Raw genomic sequence first — 16,655 nt, forward strand, 5'->3', positions numbered from 1 at the left:
TTCTGGTAAAAATAGTTTACAACACTCAACTGAGACTGCCCTCACCAAGGTTACTAGCGATCTTTCTGCTAAAAGTAACGGCCACTATTCTATATTTATCTTACTTGACCTCTCAGCTTCCTTTGACAACGTTGACCACCCCTCCTCCTAAAGACTCTCAGCTCTTATAAAGTAAAATAATAATATTGCCCAAAATAGAAATGACCCAGTGTTTTTCCTTCCCCAGGGCAACAGAGGAACACCTGGATCTGCTGGGGAAAGAGGCAGTGCTGGCCCACGGGTAAGTTATTTGATAATACAACGTAGTACTGATCTTGTTCATGGATGATAGACATTGTTCCTGTTATAGACTTTAATATACTAGAAAAAAGGGATATTTGTAGTTAATAAACTTGTTCAGGTATTCAATTAAGTTTGCATGTTTTTAAATATTTATCTTTGTGTTACATCAGCTTTGAGTACTTAAAAGAGCAATTTTGTTTGTTTAGAGGAGGTGTATGATATTTTTTTCAATGTTTACATTTTCATGCATACTTCATTCGCATTAACAAAGATGGGGGTCGATCATAAACCTTTAGAACAGAAAATTCCATTAAAGCCATTAATGTCTTTGTAGATAAATAATTTTATATGTTTTTGTACGGATTTTGATCAACCTCACTAACAATCATTTCCTGGTTTAAAAATAATCACACATCTGAGCTATGTCCCTTCTGTAGCTCAATGGAATATTACACAATCTATTAGGATTTCACTTGTTATGAAAATAATTTATCTTTTTGCTGCCAAGTTGTATTTATATCAGCACTGGGAATTCACTATATTGTTTTTTTGTTTTGTTATTTTTTTGTTAATAGGGAGAGAAAGGACTAAAAGGACAGAGAGGAGAAAGAGGAGATTCTGGTTTGAGGGGAGATCCGGTAAGAATCTTCTCAACTTTCTTGAGATATGCAGTGATAGTTCTAGGGGGTTCCACAGAGGTCAAAGCACTACCAGTATTATATGCTGCTTCACAAGCAAGTAGGGCTGCCACCTAAGCCATGTTTTCCTGGACACTTATGAGTTACACATGATGCAGGGAGGAACATGTATTGTGTTTCTGGACAGCACTATTCTTATTCCTCCCTGCAGCATGTGTAATTTATAAGTGTTCTGTATTTTAAGGGACAGGTGGCAACCCTACAAGCATGTGTTTGTTAGGTTGGTTTTTCAAATCATGTAACACCTAGCCATGCCCCAGACCAGCTTACCGTGCCTTAGACCAATCAGCATACTCGGACCAGACAGACATGCATCTGGAGCAGCTAGTCATTGGTCATGCCCTTGAAATGGCTTATCAAGCACCAGGACTAACAGCTTTGTCCAATAAACAATCACGACTTTTCCACTGAACACCTGCAACCCTACCCACATTGATTCCCCCCCCCCTGTTTTCAAGTTCTAAAACTACTCCATGTAGATATGCCTGTATCATCTTCTCTCAGCTTTTTACCTGTCATCTTGTATAGCTATGAAAATATTTTCCTAATTGGATTTCTAGGGAGAGCCTGGAACAGACGCTACCCAGAGAGGAGCAAGAGGAAATAAAGGAGAAGCTGGCTCTGTGGTAAAGTATCTCTGATCTCCTATGCTAATTTGTGAGTCATATATTATTGTTTTGGAAATCTAAAAGTTAATATATATAAATATATATATATATATATATATATATATATATATATATATATATGTATATATATATATATATATATATATATATATATATATATATATACACACACACACAAATGTATTGCACTGTGAAACCAACATAAGATCCAGGAGAAAATGTCATTATGCCTATTTTATAGATTGAGCAAAATAAAATTAAAAACCTAAACTTTACTTCTTCTGTACTGGGCTAAATGTAGCCCTGTTTGTCAAATTGATCCCTAAAGCACTTAAGTAAAGATATAAAACACATGTTCTTTATATATGCACATTTATTTAAAACAGTAAATTGATTGTTTTACACAAGATTAGAGAAGATATAGATCAACTTTTACACATGAGAATCATCTGAGACCTAAAATACTTAAAAGCAACATCTAGTCAATACAATCTTTCAGTGAACATGATAGAAGTGGCTCTATATCATAGGGAATGTATATTTTACTAATGCAATGTCATTGTGCTTTTCATTGACAGGGAGAACCAGGAGGAGATGGTGCTGCAGGGCCACCAGGGGGTCCAGGAAAACAAGTAAGTTATTTGTAAATTACCTGGAAAAGGGCACACGTAAGAGGGGGGTAGGTGATCACAGTAAAAGGGGTAATTTTAGCTTTTATGCTGCATTATGCATAGTTATTTCCACAAGTGTTCCTAACTAAACCATTTCAACCATAGACATATTGATCAGTAATTAACCTTTTTCCATGCAACGTTGTACAGAGCAGTCATTAACTACTTCCTGGTAACCAAATATATAAAGCATTGGTTAACCCCCTCTAGATAACTTCCATATAGAATTTAGATTAATGATTAACCCCTTTCAGGAAGTCACATTTTGATAAATTATTAATCCCTTTCAGGAAGCCACACATGCAACAGCTACCACATATACAGAGATATCATTTTTGGCAACCACACATGATCAATAGTTAAACATTTCTAGGAAAACAAATATAAGCAGTGATGAACCCCCCAAAATTACCTACCACTGCCATAGTCTCTCCACTAACCCCCAAAGAAACAATTCCACATTTATTTCTCTGGCCAAATACCTGTCTGTGCCGGGCAGATCTAATGATTCGTCAGGCAGAGGTAAAAATATGTGACATGTAGTCTTACAATGTCATTGTTCATTGTTTTATATATATATATATATATATATATATATATATAATTATTATCAGGTATTTGTAGAGCGCCAACAGGTTCTGCATTGCTATGTACATAGGTGGTATATAAAAACAATTACAGGGATCAAATTGGGAGAGAGGGTCCTGCCGAGAGTTGCACTGTTGTAGTCGGCTCTTATGAAGGTGAACTACAAACAGCTGGGCTCATAGGCTTACATGCTATGGGGTTTTAGGAGATAGCAGTGGAGATAGGAAGGTTAGTGTAGGTTGTAAGCGTCCCTGAATAGTAGAGTCTTCAGGGAGGACTTGAAGCTTTTAAAACTAGGGGAGATTCTTGTGGAGCGAGGCAGAGAGTTCCATAAAATGGGAGCCAATCTGGGGAAATCTTGAAGACGGGAATGTGAGGAGGTAACAAGAGACGAGGAGAGGAGGAGAGGAGGAGATTATAAGCGGAGAAAAGGGGACGGGAGGGAGAGTATTTGGAGACAAGGTCTGAGATGTAGGGGGGAGCAGTGCAATTGAGGGCTTTGTGTGTCAGAGTGAGAATTTTGTGTTTAATCCTGGAGGAGAGAGGAAGCCAGTGAAGGGATTGGCAGAGAGGTGCGGCAGATGAAGAGCAATGTGCAAGGAAGATGAGCCTGGCAGAGGAATTCATTATGGATTGTAAAGGAGCTAGGCGGCAGCTAGGGAGACCAGAGAGGATAGAGTTGCAGTAGTCGAGGCAGGAAAGGATGAGAAGGGGAAAGCAGCAGGCATTAGCCAAGGACTGAATGTGAGGAGTGAAAGAAAGATCTGAGTACAGTGTGACCCCAAGACATCGGGCATGTGAGGTTGGGGTAATGATGGAGTTATTAACAGTTATAGAGACATGGGGGTGGAGATTTTGGAATATAAGGAGCTCAGTTTTGGAGAGATTTAGCTTGAGTTAGTGAGAGGACATACAAGATGAGATATGAGAGAGACAGTTAGTGACACGGGTTAGCAAGGAAGGAGGTAGTTCTGTTGCAGAGAGGTAGATTTGGGTATCGTCGGCATAAAAATTATAATGAAACCCATGGGACTTTATTAAGGAACCTAGTGAGGACATGTAGATTGAGAAGAGAAGGGGACCGAGGAAAGAGCCTTGCGGTACCCCAACAGAAAGAGGTAATGGGGCAGAGGATGCCCCAGAGAAGGCTACAATAAAGGTACGGTTAGACAGATAGGAAGAGAACCAAGAGAGAGCTGTGTCACAGATGCCGAAGGATTGTAGGGTATGGAGCAAAAGAGGGTGGTCGACAGTATCAAAGACTGCAGACAGATCAAGGAGGATAAGTAGAGAGAAGTGGCCTTTTGATTTTGCTGTAAAAAGGTCGTTGGTAACCTTAACAATTGTTTTCTCTGTTGAGTGAAGAGAGCGAAATCCAGATTGCAGTGGGTCAAGGAGACTGGTGGTGGCACAAGTACATAGTGGTTGGAGAGTAGCATGTCACACAACTTGTATTCTCACAAAGCTACACATTTTTATTTTATTTTTTATTTGCCTTTTTCCTCATTCTGAATGTTGATCATCCATGTTGTAAATGCCACTTGAACAATTGTTTCTTGCATTTTTTTTAGGGACCAGTGGGTCGAAGAGGACCCCCAGGAATCAAAGTAAGTTATGCTGTAAATTTGATTTTTTTGCTGTATCTCTGATACACTCAGTTGTATGTATATGTAAATAAATTCTCTCAGGTCTTTTTTTATTTTTTTCATCACATCTCTTTGCTCCTCTCATCAAAAATATTTCTGCTCTTCCTTATGTCCCTATTCTATTTCACAGGGTAACAAAGGAGCTGCTGGTCCCCCAGGTGGTGTAGGAGAGCAGGGCTTGCGTGGGTCCCAGGTAGGTGACAGCTAGGGACATCTGTAGCATAAATGACCATTGTCTGTTCTCTTGTCCTAAACTTTGCTTCATCTGTCTCCCACATACAGGGTCCTCCAGGGCAGATAGGTGCTCCAGGCACAAGAGGGGAGCAGGGCAGTCCTGGACCAAGAGTAAGTTGGACCATTCCCCAGTCTGCATATAATAAAGCGGAAACAAGCTTAAGTATATTTTTTTAAAACTGAAAAGTTAAGACCTTTTGTATCATTTCACACACACACAAAAAACATTATTGCTAGCAGACCGGAGTTATCTTTCATGAATAAACTAGAAATGTGTGCTATAAACTTGGATATGGAAATATTTCAAAATTGGATATTTTTTAAAGTTGGATGGGATAGAATAAATTATAAGGATTCCAAAAAAGACAACTTGTAGTTGATACGTGTGAAATAAGAAGGCAAATACATAGGCTGTCTCCAGGTCAGAAAGAGAAGAAGTGGCTTTTACAGATAACAAAACCTGCTCTTTATCAGACTACCCTTTTCTTCCCTAGGGACCCGGTGGTACTCCTGGATCTGCTGGAGATCGTGGCAGAGCTGGTCCACTTGGGCGCAAGGTCTGTTTTCTCTATAAAGTACAAATATTTCAATTTTTTTCTCTCTCACAGCTTGTTATATAAAGTTTGTGTCCTGTTGGGTCAAACTTTTTCGCCACCATGTACAAAGTCATTTTACATGTGCACAAGGATGAGTAGGTATCACAACATATAAGACTTTACAAGCCAATGGTGGCATCAGCGGGGTACAAATACTGCTGGAATTTTTACCCCTCTTAGTATAGTAATGTGATTGTCCCTCTAGCAGAAGGATAATTTATTTATTCTCTATCTGTATTCTGAATTTAGGTTACTAGACAAAATGTATTTCTAAAGTCTTTAATAGCCTATAACTCTGAGTATGTGAGCAAGTAGATGAACAGTAATGGACAGTTATACATAGTGTAAAATACAAATGCTATAAAATGCTAACAGACTTAACATTTATAAGCACTTCCAGATATGCTAACACTAGGCTGCCAATCTTTTCTCATATTTTTTTTTACTCTTTTTCCCCCCATTATTTTCACAATCACATTTAAAGCAGTAATATTAAACAGAGCGTTTTTTTTGCCGTTCCTCAATAAATCTGCACTTCATTTCTCAGGGTGAGCCTGGTGATCGTGGAGCTAAAGGTAGTGATGGACCCACAGGGCCACGTGGAGAGACAGTGAGTGCATTTTAATTCTTTACAAATGCAATGAAAATCATACACTATTTAAAGAGGTACATAACTGTATGAGTAGATTGCAGTCAGTACAGAATACAGAATGTGTCTGGAATTGTATGGACATTACTAGAGTACAAATATCTTTAAGGCAGTCTGCAAAACACTTCATGCAAAGATGTTGAGGGGAGCAGAGAATAATAATCACTATAATAGAGATACTTTTTTTGAATAACAGTGTTTAGTGTGATACTCTGTGTAGTGTATTAATTGCAGTTACTCAAATATAAAGAATTCCTCAGGGAATGGTAAAGAGTACGGTCATTTTTGGGGAAACAAGGAATTTTCAGGAAGTGTGCAGACTGGACATAGTGTAGTCATCATTTTTAAATACATAAAAATGCTAAAGGCAACATTGCCAGACTTCACAAATATCCTAATGGAGGCACGCATAATACAGTAATTACTAAAATACAGAGCTTTCCTCAGGGGAGCATGCCAAATGTAGTCAATTAACAGAATACAGGGAACCTTAGGGGAACATATAGTTATAACCTTGCATACTCTTCAGGGGAGTGTACAGAAAGAAATGTAGAACATGTGCATGGTTAGGACCCCCTGTAATTTTGCTCTTTTTTCCAAATTTTAGCACTTATTTTATTCACTGTTTTGATTTCAGTGGACCATTCTATTTATTTATTTGTACATTACACAACTTGTGCCTGCTAAACATACCGCCACGGACTTAGGATTGACACAGTCCATGCAGAATACAATATAAATAGAGTACAAAGAGATTCTCAGGAGAGCATGAAAAGTACAATATTATTAGTATACAGGGATTTACATGGAGAGTGTACATAGTGCAATATTATTAGTATACAGGGATTTTCATGGAGAGTGTACATAGTGCAATATTATTAGTATACAGGGATTTTCATGGAGAGTGTACATAGTGCAATATTATTAGTATGCAGGGATTTTCATGGAGAGTGTACATAGTGCAATATTATTAGTATACAGGGATTTTTATGGAGAGTGTACATAGTGCAATATTATTAGTATACAGGGATTTTTATGGAGAGTGTACATAGTGCAATATTATTAGTATACAGGGATTTTCATGGAGAGTGTACATAGTGCAATATTATTAGTATACAGGGATTTTCATGGAGAGTGTACATAGTGCAATATTATTAGTATACAGGGATTTTCATGGAGAGTGTACATAGTGCAATATTATTAGTATACAGGGATTTTCATGGAGAGTGTACATAGTGCAATATTATTAGTATGCAGGGATTTTCATGGAGAGTGTACATAGTGCAATATTATTAGTATACAGGGATTTTTATGGAGAGTGTACATAGTGCAATATTATTAGTATACAGGGATTTTTATGGAGAGTGTACATAGTGCAATATTATTAGTATACAGGGATTTTCATGGAGAGTGTACATAGTGCAATATTATTAGTATACAGGGATTTTCATGGAGAGTGTACATAGTGCAATATTATTAGTATACAGGGATTTTCATGGAGAGTTTACATAGTGCAATATTATTAGTATACACAGGTATTATAAGGGAGCATGCAGCAGGGGTATAACTACCATTGGTGCTGCTATGAACCAAAGTGCAGCCAGTCTATACAAAGGTGTGTGTAGAATGTGTAACGTCCTAATCGGGTGAGGCTTTTATTATTGCAGGTTGCATGTTCATCTATCTATATGTCTATCCTCAAAATCATTATGCAGAATACCATGTATATTTATTACTACTATTGCTTACCTTTTGAATTACTTTGGGAGGCCCAAAACATTTTTTTGCACCAGGGCCCCCTGTTGAGTAGGTCCTCTACTGGCATGCGCAATATTATTATTTTACACAGAGATTCACACAGGAGTGTGTAGAGTGCAATCAGTGCGCTAAAAAAGAGACAGTAGGTTGACAGCAAGTGGGCAGAGGAATTTATTGAAAGACAAAATGTTAAAATGACCTAAAAGCAGTAAACTAGAAGAGAATTATGTAGCTTCTATCTGTTCAATGCACAAAAACAATGTGTTTGTTTTGTCTTGTTTTAGGGAGAAGATGGACGCGATGGAGCTGGAAATCCTGGACTCAAGGGCAGAAAAGTAAGGAAAGCTGGTTCATGTGCTCCCTCCCTTATATCTCATGCCTTTTAATTATCCCTTTTATATCGTTAAACACTGTGCAAACATTCTGCATGGAATTTTGAGAACTTCAGCCAAAAAGCAATCACTACTCATCATATTTAAATACTTTTCAATATCTTCAGTCAGTTTAAACCCTCTATATCACCCTCTATTTCCTAGTAAGGATTAGATTATGAGGGGCTGATTACAATTTATTTGCAATTTGCTCCCAAAATGGATTCTTGCTTTCTGCCTGAATTGGTTGTTGAGTTTCTCGGGTTATCAAAATGCAGAGTGGATTAGTTTGTTAAAAGCCTGCAGCAGAAAAGCTCCCAAAAAGCCATTTTTATGCGTTAAGTATCTGTCCTTTAAAAAACTGAGAGGACTCCCAAAACTGACAGATACAATAGCCTATTAACACCTCTTAAAGTTAATGGCCTCTATTTAACAAAGTCTGCCGGTCCTGATCGACAGTGCGGATCAGGTCCGCCAGACCTCGCTGAATACGGAGAGCAATACGCTCTCCATATTCAGCATTGCACCAGCAGCTCACAAGAGCTGCTGGTGCAATGCCGCCCCCTGCAGACTCTCGGCCAATGGGCCGCCAGCAGGGAGGTCTCAATTAACCCGATCAGGTTGAATTCCGGCGATGTCTGTTCGCCTGCTCAGAGCAGGCGGACAGGGTTATGGAGCAGCGGCCTTTGTGACCACTGCCTCATAACTGCTGTTTCTGGCGAGCCACACGGGGCATCAAGCTCCATTCGTAGCTTGATAGATAGGCCCCATTGTCTATTTAATGAACCTCTTTGCTGACTGTCTCAGGGAAATACTCATTTACATGTGTGACAATAACCTATTGCAATCCAAATCCATGCTCATCACTGATTAACCATATGAATACCATTAGCATCATTGCTGATGGAAATACTTGCATAGTCACGTTACGAAAGTCATGATTGTGTGATCCAGTAAAGCCCAGTTATGAAAACTCCTGTACCGTTATTGACAAACACACGTGTGACTTAAAATAAAGCATAATTAAAAAAATAAAGATTACTACACACCATTTCTAGATGTTGGGGTCCTGATGTAACTTTTCCTGCAGATCCCCTTAGCTGTACAAGATATAACATACTCAACACATATACATATGGATATGAACCTATACAAATGTAAATGTCTGCCTCGTCCACTGTATACAGCCTATATAACAGTGATGAACAGAGCTTTAATGAATTTATACCATGTATGTTTATACAACTGTACTATAACTCCACATGTGCAAGATGTTTCCAAACAGCTGTGAAATAGTTGTAAAGATCTCCAAAGTGCCATGAAAAGGTGTTCAAAATTCACTTGAAAATGGAATGTGATTGCCAAGAACTTTTCAGCCTTATAGCGATGATCTGAAAATTGTGGCTGCGGCAAATAGAACAAAAAAACCACTTAGAATTGGCCTTTTTCGACCAGAGAAAGAGTCAAGAAGGCCTTAGCTGGCAGATTGTAATTGACGCCACAGTCTATCAAAGCCCTCCCACATACTGTACTTCATATTTTGCATTCTAATTCTTTTTTTCTCTAGGGTGAAACTGGATTCCCAGGATACCCAGGGTCAAAGGTAATTTTACATTTATATAATATTAGCCATGGGAATAAATGTGCAGTTCTATTAAGTTATTTAAATGTTTAAGAGGCCAATCATAACCCTCTAGAATAGCCTATAAAATTATTTATTTAAAAATCCTCCAGACTTTAATGATGAATTTGGTAGAAAAAATCGTTAGAAAAACATTCTAAAAGATTGTGATAAACCACTAAACTTAATAAAATAAAAACGGAGAGTGCAAAATATAAATTAAGAATATTTAAATTATACTCCATTTGATTGTAGACCTTTAGAATTAGTATAGATTTCATTTACAACTGAACAAAATGACAAATTTGACAGTGTAGCATTTTGACATGAGTACAGTAAGCATGCAATGACAATACATGATCTATAGAACAATAGCACAATCATTGTTATTAATATTTTCCATACAGGGAGATCCTGGAGACAAAGGGTCAGAAGGAGATCTTGGACCTAAAGGGAACAGAGGTCGTAGAGTAAGTGTTAGCGGTTATCTAAAAGATGCCTGACGCACAAAATGAAGCATGCATAAAATATACAGACCTAGTTTCCATTACTGTTGTAAAATTTGTGTATTGGTTGTAACGTAAGGCACTTCCTAGACTTTAATGGAGATACTTTTTGTTACCACCAGTTTACAGCAGCTATGGAAGCTAGGCCATAGTTAGGCCATCAATTTATAGAAAATTGGTAATAATTACTAATTACTGCTGCTTTTGCTCACCCTGAACCAATATTTTAATTGGATGATTCATGCTGAGAAATTAGGCCTCAGTCACAGATTATTTTTTTTCTTTTCTCAGGGGAATGCTGGAGATCCTGGCACTGTTGGTGGAAGAGGAGATCCAGGATATCCAGGGGCAGCTGTAAGTAACATCCAGGAATGTCCTGTCACTTCCCAGGTTGTTATAGTGGTTATAAATTATTTCTTTTGGCGTGAACAATTTATTTGTTATTTATCAATATATCAAAGATAATGCGTTTAATACAGATCTGAGATTTCAGCCGCTATAAAGTTTCTCGACTGTTGTGAAATATATGTATACGGGTATCACTGAAGCTGTCAAAAGCATAAGCAGGCTAAAACCTTTTTTAGTTAAGGCACCTGACCTGCTACATCTTGGCGATTAGTGTAACTGGTGACAGTTGGTGGCACATTTACTTGTTTCCCTAACTGTAAGTAAAGTACAGATCTTTCTAAAACCCTAGAGGCCTCTGTATCAAGTAGTGTATTTTTGGCAAGCTCCAATTTTCTTTGGATGGTTGCCTGAAACTCAGGGATTACATAAAATTAATCAAATCCTACAACTTCTCTGATGTAGATTATCAGGGTAAGAATATCCCAGCTTTAAGAGATTTATTTGAGGAATTCGGGAATAAAATGAGAAATGAGGAGCCCCAAGGGGATAGCACAGTGAACTTGTTATAATGCTTTATAAATAGCTTTACTTTCTGCAGTCAGTATATGCACCTCATGAACTAAATCTGGTTTGTTTTATTTTGCAGGGACTGAAGGGAAACAGAGGAGGAGGCCGAGATGTAAGAATCAACACACACTTCCAATCCCTCTTTCTTTCATTCTTTCTTTCTCTCATTGCTTTTTGTTTTTCTTTCCGTCTTGCTCTCTTAAACAGATTGATTTCCCTATTGCTTTATCCCTCTGTGCTATCACTCTGGGCTTCTAGTTGCTTTGTTATCTGTCTTCTTTAGCTTATATTTCTTTCTTTCCTTTGTAGCAATGTGCTCTTGTGCAGAACATTAGGAACAAGTGTCGTAAGTACATTTTACACAGTTTAGTAGCTTTTATTAGAAGAGAAATGTAAAGTATTTGGATGGGTTTATCAAATTTGAGGCACTTTTTGTTTGGGTTTTAGATAGTTTTGCTTTAGTTGAAGAACACTGACCAATGGTTTTCCAATCCAACAAAGAAAACATTTTAGCATGAATTGATGTATTTATGCAGTGGTGACCACTTAAAGGGGAGGGGTACATAATACCTCCAACAGTCTCACTGGAGGCTCACCGGTACTTTGTGAGCGGGATTGCAATGGGGGGGGGGGGGGGTGAGGCCAGGTGTACATGGCCAGCGCTGGGGTGTAATATAGTTGTGTTGGGCGTGCCATGAACAGGGTCAGGTTTGTCTTAGTTTTGGGAAATCTACTAAGATTGATGATCACAGTTAGTCACAGTCAGGGGGAACACTTACATTTTTATACATACATATATATCCCTCCCTTCTCTTACATAAAGTATTGGAAAACCACTGATACATTAAAAAAGAGATATAACATAATATAAAACAAAAGCAAGATTTTTTTTCTATGCTCTGCTGCACTGCAAATAGCAAGGGTGCCGTAAGGCAACTACCTGTCTCTGCCCTGTTTGTTTGCATGGTTAGGCAATCTGAGTATATGAAGAAAACATTTTCCTGATATATCGTAAATGTAATTTGGGTGGCTTAGCTAATACAAGCAGCTGGCCAGGACACCATAGGAAAGAAAGACAAAAACACATTCAAAAGTTGTACTCTGAGATTTTTCTACTCATCCATGCTTAAAAAAAAAAAAATAGAATCTTCCAACATTTGTTTATATCCAATTACAATTTGTTGAGTAGAGTAAAATATGTGGCAAATAGAGTTTTGCATTAATTAAGGCAACATTGAATGCCTCTTGTTTTTGTGTAAACAAAATTGTGCTTGTTTTACGCTCCCTAAACAGGCCAAAAAGCATATTCTATAGCATAGGTTTTACAAATTACTTCAATCAGCTATTTGATTTGCAGCATTTTAAAAACTTTGATTACAGAATTTGCTTTGTAAGAGGGGTTCAGAGTTTGTTTAATAGTAATAAGAGCATTGTGTTCAGACATTAGTAACGTTACTGTTTGGCCTGCTATCTGATTAAATGTATTTTCTTTCTCTCCTGGCAGCTTGCTGTTATGGTAAGTAGAGCATATTTAAATACATTCCTGTTTATTTCTACTACTAAAAGAAACAGCCTGTAGTTTATGGTCCTGCACTTTTGTTTTTTGCTTTGTTGGTACCCTTGTAATACCTTGCTTCTCCATTAATGTGACATAATTATACATGTGATCTTTGCACTTTTAGCCAACTAAGGAATTAATTCAAATCTTTCCAGAATTATTGTTCAATATAAAAAAAAATGATAATTCCCCCAGTATTCCATCTCCATTTCCCCATAGTGGCACAGTTAAAGGGACAGTGAACTGAAAATTGTTTTCTCCTTAATTTGTTTACAGTTAGGGATGTGCATTAGTTTTTAGATAAATCTACATTCGTATGGAAAAACAGATATTTGTTTTTGTAAATGAATATCCGAATGAATGCACCAACAAATTTTGTCAGTATTTATTAGTTTCCTTTAAATTACTTTTGAAGGGTAAAATACTTACCCTAATCCGCTCTGGAGAGCGCCCCAACCCGATGCTCTTCTTGACAGGTCCCAGCCGCGGCTTACAGGAGGCTTAGCGTGCTCGGCACCCAGGACCTGCACTAAGATACTTTTCACCTGTATCTTCAAAACATTTACATTTGTTTTTATGAAATGTTTAATTAAAATTAGATTTTCATTTTATTTTAAACTAAACAAAAATAAACTTAAACTAAACAAAAATCAAATAGTGCAGGCAACAAATATTTCAGGGAAATTAATGCCTTTGAATATTCTTTATGAAATTTTTGTTTAAAATGAAAATTTCTTCCCTGCACATCCCTATTTACAATAACTTGTTATACCAGTTAAAAATGTATGGAAAATTGTTTACACTGTCCCTTTAACAGCCAATAATCTGTCAATCACTGAAAAAACAAAAGGCATTGATAGAGTCCATGTTGTGTTTTGCAATAGGATAGAATGGTGTTTCTCAGTATTAATCGATCTGAATTCCATTTGTATATTGGCATGATACTGTAAATTGTGAAATTGTTATGTGAAACGATTTAAAATGTCATCAAATGTTCCATATCTCACTGTACAGAACAAGGTTTGTCTTTGCTGAATATCTATTAGTGATTTTTCATTTTTCTCACTTCTTACATTCTGATTAGCTTTACAAGAATCATATATATGTTTATTAAATACATATACATACTGTATGTGCATGTCTAGTCCACCCACCACCATATTATAGTGATGAATATAGGTTTAATAAATTTAGACCCTATATTCATTTATATTTCTAAAATGACATCAGTGGTTATTTCAGAGTGTACTGCACTTGCACAATAGAATTATTACAAATCATGTTGGAATACTCACAAACATGTCAAAAAGGACAGTTTTGCATTTTATCAAGTGCCTATTTTGTTGTCAATATTTAGACGATATCTGTTGGTTTGTGAACACTGAAGTAAATGTTGAATATATGGTCTAGATTTATTAAACCTATATTTAGCACTATTATCTAGTTTGTTGGTTGTTTTTAAATATATATATATATATATATATATATATATATATATATATATACACATATAGATATATAGCTATAAATATATATTTTAAAAATATATATTTAAAATTAAAAAGAACAAGTAAAGAACAAACGGCTAGATTACGAGTTTTGCGTTATGAGGAGTGTGGTGCTAACTTGCACGTTATTGCCACCGCTCACTTACCTACAGCGCTGGTATTACAGGTTTTCATAAACCCGGCATTATTAGGCAAGAAGTGAGCGTAGAGCAAAATTGAGCTCCATACCGCACTCCAATACCAGCGCTACTTAAGGCAGCGGTGAGCTGGTTTTACGTGCTTGTGCACGATTTCCCCATAGACATCAATGGAGAGAGCCGGCTGAAAAAAAGCCTAACACCTGCAATAAAGCAGCATAAAGCTCTGTAACAGATTGATTCCTATGGGGAAACTAAATTTATGTTTACACCTAACACCCCTAATCTTACACTTATTAACTCCTAATCTGCCGCCCCCGACATCACCAACACCTACATTATACTTTTTAACCCCTAATATTCCACCCCTGATATCGCTGCCACCTACATTATACTTATTAACCCCTAATCTGCTACCCCAACATCGCCGACACCTACATTATATTTATTAACCCCTAATCTACCGCCCCCAATGTCGCCGCAACCTACCTACACTTATTAACCCCTAATCTGCCGTCCCCAATGTCACCGCCACTATAATAAACATATTAACCCCTAAACCGCCACACTCCCTCATCGAAAACACTAGTTAAATATTATTAACCCCTAATCTGCCGCTCCCAACGTCGCCGCCACTATACTAAATTTATTAACCCCTAAACCTAAGTCTAACCCTAACACCCCCTAACTTAAATATAATTCAAATAAATCTAAATAAAACTTACCATTATTACCTAAATAATTCCTATTTAAAACTAAATACTTACCTATAAAATAAACCCTAAGCTAGCTACAATATAACTAATAGTTACATTGTAGCTAGCTTAGGGTTAATTTTTATTTTACAGGCAACTTTGTATTTATTTTAACTAGGTAGACTAGTTAGTAAATAATTATTAACTATTTACTAGCTACCTAGTCAAAATAAATACAAATTTACCTTTAAAATAAAACCTAACCTGTCTTACACTAACACATAACCTTACACTACAATTAAATAAATTACCTAAATTAAATACAATTACCTAAATTGCAAAAAAAACAAAACACTAAATTACACAAAATAAAAAAAGAAATTATCAGATATTAAAACTAATTACACCTAATCTAATAGCCCTATCAAAATAAAAAAGCCCCCCCAAAATAAAAAAAACCCTAGCCTACATTAAACTACCAATAGCCCTTAAAAGGGCCTTTTGCGGGGCATTGCCCCAAAGAAATCAGCTATTTTACCTGTAAAAAAATACAAACACCCCCCAACAGTAAAACCCACCACCCACACAACCAAACCCCCCAAATAAAAACCTAACTAAAAAAACTAAGCTCCCCATTGCCCTGAAAAGGGCATTTGGATGGGCATTGCCCTTAAATGGGCATTTAGCTCTTTTTCAATTGCCCAAACCCTAATCTAAAAACTAAAACCCACCCAATAAACCCTTAAAAAAACCTAACACTAACCCCTGAAAATCCACTTACAGTTTTGAACAGCCGACATCCATCCTCAACGAAGCCGGGAGAAGTCCTCAGCGAAGCGGCAAGAAGTCCTCAACGAAGCCAGGAGAAGTCTTCATCCAAGCCGGCAGAAGTGGTCCTCCAGACGTGCAGAAGTCTTCATCCAGACGGCATCTTCTATCTTCATCCATCTGGCGCGGAGTGGGTCCATCTTCAAGACATCCGGTGCGGAGCATACTCCTCTTCCGACGACTAAAAACGAATGAAGGTTCCTTTAAATGACATCATCCAAGATGGCATCTCTTTAATTACGATTGGCTGATAGATTTCTATCAGCCAATCGTAATTAAAGCTGAAAAAATCCTATTGGCTGATGCAATCAGCCAATAGGATTGAGCTTCAATCCTATGGGCTGATCCAATCAGCCAATAGGATTGAGCTTGCATTCTATTGGCTGTCCCACTCAGACAATAGAATGTGAGCTCAATCCTATTGGCTGATCAGATCAGCCAGTAGGATTAAAGCTCAATCCTATTGGCTGATTGCATCAGCCAATAGAATTTTTTCACCTTTAATTCCGATTGACTGATAGAATTCTATCAGCTAATCGGAATTAAAGGGATGCCATCTTGGATGACGTGATTTAAAGGAACCTTCATTCGTCTTTAGTTGTCAGAAGAAGAGGATGCTCCGCGCCGGATGTCTTGAAGATGGACCCGCTCCGCGTCGGATGGATGAAGATAGATGATGCCGTCTGGAGGACCACTTCTGCCGGCTTGGATGAAGACTTCTTGCCACTTCGCTGAGGACTTCTCCCGGCTTCGTTGAGGATGGAT

At 37.4% G+C, this 16,655-nt stretch overlaps 1 protein-coding gene across 6 annotated transcripts in view; it reads left to right on the forward strand.

Moving 5' to 3' along the window:
• Positions 1-16,655, forward strand: part of COL6A3 (collagen type VI alpha 3 chain) — a 149,208-nt gene that overhangs the window by 107,328 nt on the left and 25,225 nt on the right. For all 6 annotated transcript variants that reach the window (XM_053698857.1, XM_053698858.1, XM_053698861.1 and 3 more), the window contains 16 exons: positions 227-280; positions 858-920; positions 1,541-1,606; positions 2,188-2,241; positions 4,440-4,475; positions 4,645-4,707; positions 4,797-4,859; positions 5,243-5,305; positions 5,892-5,954; positions 8,036-8,086; positions 9,690-9,725; positions 10,151-10,213; positions 10,541-10,603; positions 11,244-11,276; positions 11,474-11,510; positions 12,669-12,680. In XM_053698857.1, coding sequence (XP_053554832.1) covers positions 227-280; positions 858-920; positions 1,541-1,606; positions 2,188-2,241; positions 4,440-4,475; positions 4,645-4,707; positions 4,797-4,859; positions 5,243-5,305; positions 5,892-5,954; positions 8,036-8,086; positions 9,690-9,725; positions 10,151-10,213; positions 10,541-10,603; positions 11,244-11,276; positions 11,474-11,510; positions 12,669-12,680 — 820 coding nt within the window. The remainder of the gene's footprint in view (positions 1-226; positions 281-857; positions 921-1,540; positions 1,607-2,187; positions 2,242-4,439; positions 4,476-4,644; positions 4,708-4,796; positions 4,860-5,242; positions 5,306-5,891; positions 5,955-8,035; positions 8,087-9,689; positions 9,726-10,150; positions 10,214-10,540; positions 10,604-11,243; positions 11,277-11,473; positions 11,511-12,668; positions 12,681-16,655) is intronic.

Source organism: Bombina bombina, chromosome 1, assembly GCF_027579735.1.
Source record: "Bombina bombina isolate aBomBom1 chromosome 1, aBomBom1.pri, whole genome shotgun sequence".
NCBI lineage: Eukaryota > Metazoa > Chordata > Amphibia > Anura > Bombinatoridae > Bombina > Bombina bombina.